We start from the raw sequence: 8,796 nt of genomic DNA, 5'->3' as shown, positions 1-8,796 counted from the left end.
GCATTGGTGGCAGAGGGTGACAATAGGTATTGGTATATGCATGTAAATGCAGATGGTTTGAGAGCTTGGGATTTCATATAGACAGGCTACCTCCCTCCTAGTAGACCGTCCATGCTCCCTCCATCCCGCTTACATATCATGAGGTGAACGAGGTCATCCGAGAGGATCTTTTACAGTTACACACTTTTATGACCTAGTTGGCACCGCAAGAGCTCCCTATCAACCTCAGCTTCTAAAGACACCATTGCCTGCAAATCTCAGCAGAGGGTGATCTGCCAAAGTACACACGGATCCACCTCCCTGCCTCCTTGACGATATCGATCAAAGAGTTTCATGTTTCACCACACCACCTCCGTATTCACAACGGCCGAGCTGAGGATATACCTAGTGAGGGTCATATTTGCACTCTATGCGATCACCAAGAGATCGAGTCAAGGGAGTACTTCGCTCTCAGATGCCCCTTGTACTACGAGATCAGAGGTCATTACCACTACCTCTTTAGGGATGGATTCAAACCCCAATCCAATCTCCTTTCCTACCTAGACTAGAGATGCTTGGCAGCCTTCATCCATGAGGCCATCCGACATAGGATGTCTTTGCTCCGGACACGTGGGCATGATCAGGGTATCTAGTCAAACTCTTCTCAGAGCATGATCATAGAGTTCTTCTAGCCAGATAATACAGAGTGCATCGATCAGTAGGACTTCCAGAGACAATGGACACGACCCTAGCCAAAGATACGACAGACCTGCCAATGAACTAAGACATAGATCACATTGGGGGACCTTCCCTCTATGCTCAATAGGCACGACCCACAAGCATGACAGTGGCGCTTGTTCGCCATAGGGCCACAGCTAACAATGTGCCATGCATGCCAACAGGCGCTAGCGCTCTCATACACGTTTTATGCCACCACCACCACCTCACACAACCATGCCTTCTTCCCGAGATTGACGCCTCGCCTCGGAGAGCCTTCCTCCATATATTGATGCCATTATAGTGATGTTTATGGTTATGATCTAATTATGGATTTTTCTTTTTTGTACTGATCATGGGTGTTCATGCCTTCATAGCAGGTCCACCCCTTAGATCATTATATCAAGTTTCTTTTTGTCTCATAGACCCTTTGGTCTTCCGAAGACTCTCTCTCTCTCTCTCTCACATACATAAAGCTCTCAACTTAAAACCAAAACCTGTAAGTGAACCCATTGTCACTAGCCCAATTGTGATGTGTGTTGGATTTAGGAGATTTTATTCCCAATGCACATAAATGCCTATTGGTTGCATTGGCAAGCCGTTAATGAGAACCTACTTTTCTCTGGCTCACATAGCCCACAATTGGTACATGGTTGCAAGAATAGGTACATGGTTGCAAGAATGGGTAAACCTTTGGCCTATTAACACTATTTCCTAGAAGTTGAGTGCAAAGCTTTGTCTTGGATTTAGTATAGTATGTTGCAACTTATATCGCCTACATCATCATGCATGTCTTTGGGTGCACACCAAGCCTAAGATCAACCAAGCCTAGGACAACCACACGTGCCTCAGCTGTGAGATACTTGACCACACTTTTTCTTCACCTAGACTCTGATAGTACATGCTAGACCCCTTCCAATTCACAAAGTATAGTGTGGTGCATTGAGCTCCTACTCATTGGCTCTTCCTCAACATTCCTAGCTATTGAGACCTGTGAATATCTACTGCCCAATGTGTGGAATTGTGACAGTTTCTTCCAATTCACAAAGTATTGTAAGAGGCGGCATTCCTGCCAACTGATTTTTGCAAATTTCTTGATTGGGTTACGTAATTGCTGCTTTTTTAACATACCAAGCTTTAGCATGGTGGCTTTCACAAATCCTCCAAATACCATTGTGGAAATTAAGCTTTATAATCCCCTTGCAAAAGGACACGACTAGCTAGTATTAGTATCGTAAGTCTAATGATGCTTTTTCAGAGTTTATACACCTAGGGTGTGGTATGTTTTGATGTAAGTAGGTCAATTTTGCAGACTGCTCCAACTAACAAAACACCCACCTAAAATCTGTTGAAGGAATCATACAAGCAAGATGGAAAAGCTACAAATAGAAAAAAGTTCTGAAAATTGCCCCGAATTTGGTAGTCAGACATACACATTTTAGATTGTCTGCAAGATCTCAATGATGTACCAAGTTTAACTCAGTCAATAATGTAACGTTGCCTCACTCAGCAATCTAATAGAGAAGCCAGAGCACAAGGATTCACACATATGGAAACAAAAAGCAGGAGATCTTACATATATCAAATAGTGTACATATGATTACACACCCCATGGTGGCAGCCTTTAATAATCCGCACAATCACAAGAGGGTATCAAATTCAGTATGAGAATAAATTGGCCAAATCAATATGTTGAACGTTCAACTCCCAATCCTTTATGAAATTCCCACAGTTTCATGGAATCCAATTTCACCCTGGTGCAAAGAATTCCCTGTCTCCTTTTGGCTAACCTCTAGAAGCAGGGTCAGGAGTGCCTCGCACATCTGTGATGGATCCGGTTGTTGAACTTCCTTGCGTGAACATGAATAAACCATCCAAGCATGGTCAAGCTTCCGCTCTGGCCTAACTGCAACAGACCCAGGAACTTCTGCATCCTTTCGAACCACAAGCCCATCACTTTTCTCTCCGTATCTTAGCTGCAAATGTAGTGCACAGATAGCCATAGCAGCTGCCAAGGGAATAATTACAGGTAGCTTGGTAGCAGTAGAAGGCTCCTCTAGAACTGCTCCAGGTCCAGCTGCTAAAGGTAGCCATGGAAGTTCTGCATGTGCAATATGTGACATGGTAGATATAACACTTGGAGCGATGTTCACCTCAGTATGAAACGAAACTGTAGGGAACTCAGAGGGTAAGGGATGCTTTGCTAGGAACTCCCGTCTTTTGTCATATGTCAAGTCTTCTAAAGACCGGATATCACCCTGGGAAAATATCAACTGAATTTCACTAAAGGCAAAAAACGCATCAATGCATTCAACACAGGTGAGGAGTACAAATAGTGTTGGGTGCAATATACATGTGCTCCCAATACATACATATAGGCATACATTTTTAGATTATTTGTGTGTGCACACACCTGTGTGGATATTTGAAGGTTAATTCTCTTTCAGCTTGTTGATACTAATATATTCAAGTAAATTAATTAAGAGTTCACTAGATAACTTTTGCAAAGCAAACTTCTGCAAGGTAGTAGAGCCTCTGCTTCTTTTGAAGTAGGCCACGTGATTAAAACAGGATCTCCAATGGATGCTAGACAATGGACAATCGGAGCGGGCTGAGGGGAAGAAGGGAACAAATGGCGAGCAAAGGAAGAAGCACAACATTTTTGGACACCGAGTACGTGGGGGATGCATCTAGAGAAGTGAAAAAATGGAGGGCTTCCCTCAGCCTAGGATTGTTGTAAGCCATCAGGTAGTTTCTAAAACCTTCAATGGGCACAGGGCACTTGACATTCATTGTGATATGAATAGAGGACACTGGAAATTGTGGAGCCAAAAATACACTAAAGGGCTGTGAAGGCTTCCTTGTACTCACGTCACAACTCAAAATAGCAGCCAAGAAATGCATGAAAATCCAAGCATGAAACAGTAAATCACCATGAAGGAAAGCTGTCTTTATGTCAAGCTGATGAGCCTCCCAATGCCTATGTGATGCAATGGCAATGATGCACCAAATGGTTGTAATGTGTGAAGTGGGAGCAAAGGTCTCCTCAAAGTCAATGCAATGTTGTTGTGCATAGCCTTTCGCAACAAGGTGGGCTTTGTAATGGTCTACGCTGCCATCAGCTTCCCGCTTCACATTGTAAACTCATTTAGTGCCTATGGCACGCTTACCTGCTGGCAAGTCACACAACTCCCATGCTCCATTTGCATGAATGGAATCAAGTTCAGCTTTCATGGCATCCATCCATTCCCTGCAATCAAAATGCATCCTTATGGCATCAGGGTTCTTCATTGCAAGCAGTGGAAATCAATGCAACATCATGCAAATTGCCATGCATCCGTTTCTAACCACCTCTGGAACAGGAAGCCAAGGGCTTAGCTTGCTTTCTGTCCCTGAGAGTCTCCAAGAGCCACCTTGGGACGGTTTTCTACTATCTAATGACAGCCCTCTCGTTTACCACTGCTTGCTCAATAGCATGATCATCAAGTGGTTGCAAATCAGCCTGCAAAATCTGATCTGAATATGTGCTTGACTGAAAGAGGGCAGCAAGGAATCAAGCACATAAGAGGCTTCTACTCATGGCTGTTTTGTACACTCCAGGCAAGGTAAACCTGCATTTTCAGCAAAAACCACGTCTCTATTGACAATTACCTTGCTTGTGCTAGGCTAATACAACTTGTATCCTTTTCTGTGTGAGCTGTAGCCAATGAAAATGCATTTGACTGCCTTATCTTCTAGCTTATGCATTAGCTAAGAGGGAACATGTGCACATGCCAAGGACGCAAACCCCCACAGTTGTGGAATCATAGGCTTCCGCCCTTTCCATGCTTCATAAGGAGTGATGGTCTTCAATGCCCATGTGGGTGCTTTGTTGAGCACATAGTTGGCACACATGATTGCGTCCAACAAAAACTTGTTGGGTAAAGATTTCCCCTCAAGGATGCATTTGGTCATTTCCATCAATGTCCTATTCTTCTACTCTACGACTCCATTGTGTGGCGAAGTGTATGGCTAATATAACCTGTATCCTTTTCTGTGTGAACTGTAGCCAATGAAAATGCACTTCACTGCCTTAGCTTCCAGATTATGCGTTAGCTGAGAGGGAACATGTGCATATGCCAAGGACCCAAACCCCCGCATGTGTGGAATCATAGGCTTCCGCCCTTTCCATGCTTCATAAGGAGTGATGGTCTTCAATGCCCATGTGGGTGCTTTGTTGAGCACATAGTTGGCACATATGATTGTGTCCAACAAAAACTTGTTGGGCAAAGACTTCCACTTAAGGATGCATGCATCCTCTGGCCATTTACATCAATGTCCTATTCTTCCGCTCTGCGACTCCATTGTGTTGCGTAGTGTATGGCACTATGCACCGATGTATTATGCCCATCTCGTGCCCACCATCTCGTGCCCAGCCATGACAAGAAAGTGCTTGAAACAAGAGAAGACATCAGACTTGGATGTCAAAGGATATATCCAAGTATGTCCAGTGAAGTTATCCACAAAGGTGACAAAGTATAAATATCCTTCAAGTGATGTTGTCCACATCGGCCCACATCCATCACTATGCACGATAGTGCAACTTCCTCGATGCACCAACAATCCCATCTTTTGGAAATGAGAACCGAACTTCCTTACAAATATGTTTCATAAGTGCATGCATGGGTGGAAGATCTACCACCATGTCCTTGAAATACATTTTCACCAAACTATCATAATTGAGATGTCCCAATCTCTCATGCCACAAATGTGTATTTGAAATGACATATTGAGTAGCTGGATACGCTTCTGAAACAACTTATTTGTCATTTGCATCAAAGATGATGCAACCCTCTGGAAAGTGTGCCAGTAAGTACTATACAGTTGTCACGCCGGTAGTCATACATAGCACAACAATGGCTGTCAACATTTATGGAGATAGGCAGATCTGGGCAGATCTGAGACTACGGTTCGTCAAAAGATTTGATCCAACCGCTAAGATTGACACTCCGCCAACTTGAGCCTATGACAGAGCTCCGGTGAGCACATGGTAACAAATCAGGTTCTTTTTGCCAGTAGGAGCACATAACACTTCCAATAGAGTCACTGCATCCCCGAACACAGACGTGACTTTAACTTGTCCAATCCCTTCATGGAATAAAATGCATTATTTGCACAGGTGACAATGCCCCCGTGTGGAGCATCACTCAAGGACTGAATTAGAGATTTGTAGGAGGTAACGTGCTTGGAAGCACCATTGTCAAAATACCAAGCTGCCTTAAAATCTGAAATTGACAAAGCTGAAACCTGTTTCTCCAGATTGTAGTGACACATCACAACACATGCCCACTCATCATAAGCCAAGTTTGTTGCCTCTTGGTATGTTCATAGGCAGCAGGAGCATTTGCAACTGTAACCGGCCTTCACTTTCCTAAAGGGCAGTAGACCATAACTTGCATTGCATATTCATTATTCACAGCCACATTGCATCATTTCAACCACTTAACTTCAACAATACCACTTAGAAACAATTTGAGAAATAACTGGATGGAGGCTAGAGTGCTGCTGCTCAATGAAACCAAGTACAAGACACCACACTGGCCCCAAACACTTGGCGCCCCTTCCAGTATTTATTTATTTCTCTAGGAATGAAATTGGTACATACCACAAGGGCTCACCCTTGTGCTCTGCCCCACAGGCCATTCCACTGTCCAACCCAAACCTTGGCTATAACTTGCATTCCATCCTAGTGCACAAACTAGTACACAAGTGCCAAGGCAAAGCTAAGGCATTCACCATTTGTCCATGACCAACTGCAAAGGTATCCAAGCATTCCACAAAGACTATAACCAACTGTTAATGACCAGGCATCCATACACTTCCCAAAATGCTCAAGCAGCCTCAAGGCATCCAAATGCAACACACTGCCCCCCCTCTGGCACTCTCCCAGGCACACCCTCAGTAACTCAGTGTTTGCTTAAGCCTGTAAGGTCCAGAGGAAGCTCCAAACAACAAATTGAGCAACAACAAGCTTCCAAAATCACCAAATGCAATCACATGAAAGGGATGGCGACAAGAGAACTCAAACCAGATTCAAACAACTTCAATCCAGCTCCAAAACACCTCCAGAAGCAACACATCCATTGTTGAGGCTAGCAGGAGGAACAAGCAGCTTGGAGAGGAAGGGAAGAGAGAGATAACGAGCTGGAATCAGATAGAGAATAGAGCAAGAGGATCATAGGCAGGAGAGAGAAGGTGAGCAGGCCTTACAACAGGGAAAAAGGGCAGTACAACAATGAACTCAGCAGCCTTTGCGTACAGCAACAGCATTAATGGCGTCCGTACAGCCAGCGGTGCAATCCCATACAGCAGCAAATCAGCGTCCGTACAGCAGTGAATTAATGTCCGTACAATCAGCCTAGAAAAGTGTGAATCTTTCTGTACAGCCAGCAATAAAAGCCCTGTACAGCAGCGTTGAAAGGGCCGTACAGCAGTTGCATACTCCTTGAATGCAGTTCCTGCAGTCCATACAGCCATACAGACTGCCTCGAGATGCGTGCAGGCCAAGAAATGCAAGGAGTCTAGCCTTCCTTGGAATTCGTACAACGTGCCCCTGCACCTCGGATTGCATGAAGAATGAATAACCAAATAGAAAACGTACCTTAGCCTTGGAAGGAGAGGAAGAGGGTAGGTATGCATGAGGGAATGCCACGTGGCCACCTCATTAAAGCTCTAACCCTTGCAAACCAATGGAACTTGGTTTGCCCCTCACATTAAAATCCTAACCCTTTCAAACCAATGAAACATTGGTTTCCTTGGGCCTAACTTTAAGACCCCTCTAAACCTTGCCTTGTCCCTAGCAAGTAGGCCTAGTGTGTGCACCTAGGGACTTCTGGGAAGTGTCGCTTCCCCTAAGCTAGCCCCCTAAGCCAAAGTTAATCACGGTTCATAACTTCACCTCCCCGTGACAGTAACTGCAAGACCTGCTACTTTTTTTCTTTCCTGAAGCAATGTGCTTTCGACATTCTGAAATGTCACCGCGCTTCCTGCAATAATTACAATGCTATGATTTATTCTTCCATCAGCCAAGAGAGAAGAAGAGGAGGTATCAAAAGGCTTGGGTTTGCTAAAATTCTTGCCCCCCTTACCCTTGCCTCTGTGATCTATGGTAAAGCCTTGGTCTGCATTGATGGAGGCAGCCCTATTGGAGCGGCTCTGCTCCTCTTGCAAGAGCAAAGAAACAAGCTGATCGAAGGGATCGTGGTTGGGGTTACCCAAGGCCACTAGCCTTCACATTGTAGCAAAACCTAGTAAGACTCAAAGAGTCAATTCAATGTCATGGACAAAACCTATGAATCTGGTACAATCTCATCAACATTGATGAGCTGCTCTCTAAAGTCCTTGACTTGTGTGAAATAGGCATCCATGTTGTCCCCTTCCTTCACCTTCACACTGTCCAAATGCCTATGGAAAGTCCCCTGCAGCCTTGGCTATCCTGCAAGAACGAATGTGAAGTATAACAAACCGTCTTGCTAGATGTAGCAATCAAGGCGCGTGCCTATGCATCTCTCATTCCAAGTATTGTTCTAGCGTGGGAGGCACTGCAACAACTAAACAAGAAGTGGCAGTAGCAACAATAGCACCACCCATAGACGGTCTCGGTACCCGCCTGTGCTAGAGAAACAAGTCTATAGTCTCTGATCTAATTACAATACCCCAGAAATTCTTAGATACACACAATAAGTAAGACCACATGGGATAGTTGGTACCATCAAGTTTATCCTCAACAGAAATCATTCCAAGCAAGTCATTGTTGGCCATTGGCAAAATCCCCAAAAAGAGAGTGTCTGGCAAATGTCAAAGCCTTAAGGCTATCACTGCAACGAGAAAGAATCCCCAAATATCTAACTACAAGCTACGAATATCACACACAAAAATGACAACAATGCCTTGCAAATGCAAATGCCAATCACTCCAAGCAAGTCATTGTTGGCCATCGGCAAAATCCCCAAAAAGAAAGTGCCTAGCAAATGTCAAAGCCTTAAGGCTATCACTGCAACGAGAAAGACTCCCCAAATATCTAACTGCATGTCACGTGCACCCTTGCACTTGGGTGCAAGG

General features: G+C 44.4%; 1 protein-coding gene across 4 annotated transcripts in view; it reads right to left on the bottom strand.

Annotated features, from left to right (window-relative positions):
• Positions 1 to 2,311: 2,311 nt before the first annotated feature.
• Positions 2,312 to 8,796, bottom strand: part of LOC147885026 (uncharacterized) — a 49,511-nt gene continuing 43,026 nt past the window's right edge. For 3 of the 4 annotated variants that reach the window (XM_087397442.1, XM_087397444.1, XM_087397441.1), the window contains one exon: positions 2,312 to 2,979. In XM_087397442.1, coding sequence (XP_087253568.1) covers positions 2,412 to 2,979 — 568 coding nt within the window. In that variant the 3' untranslated portion in view covers positions 2,312 to 2,411. The remainder of the gene's footprint in view (positions 2,980 to 8,796) is intronic. The other variant, XM_087397443.1, reaches the window with a different exon arrangement.

This window comes from Dipteris shenzhenensis, chromosome 26 (genome assembly GCF_047967505.1).
Source record: "Dipteris shenzhenensis isolate YYH24624 ecotype China chromosome 26, Dip_SZ_1.0, whole genome shotgun sequence".
NCBI lineage: Eukaryota > Viridiplantae > Streptophyta > Polypodiopsida > Gleicheniales > Dipteridaceae > Dipteris > Dipteris shenzhenensis.
The sequence above is the reverse complement of the archived record's forward strand: the minus strand, read 5'-3'. Positions and strand labels throughout refer to the sequence as shown.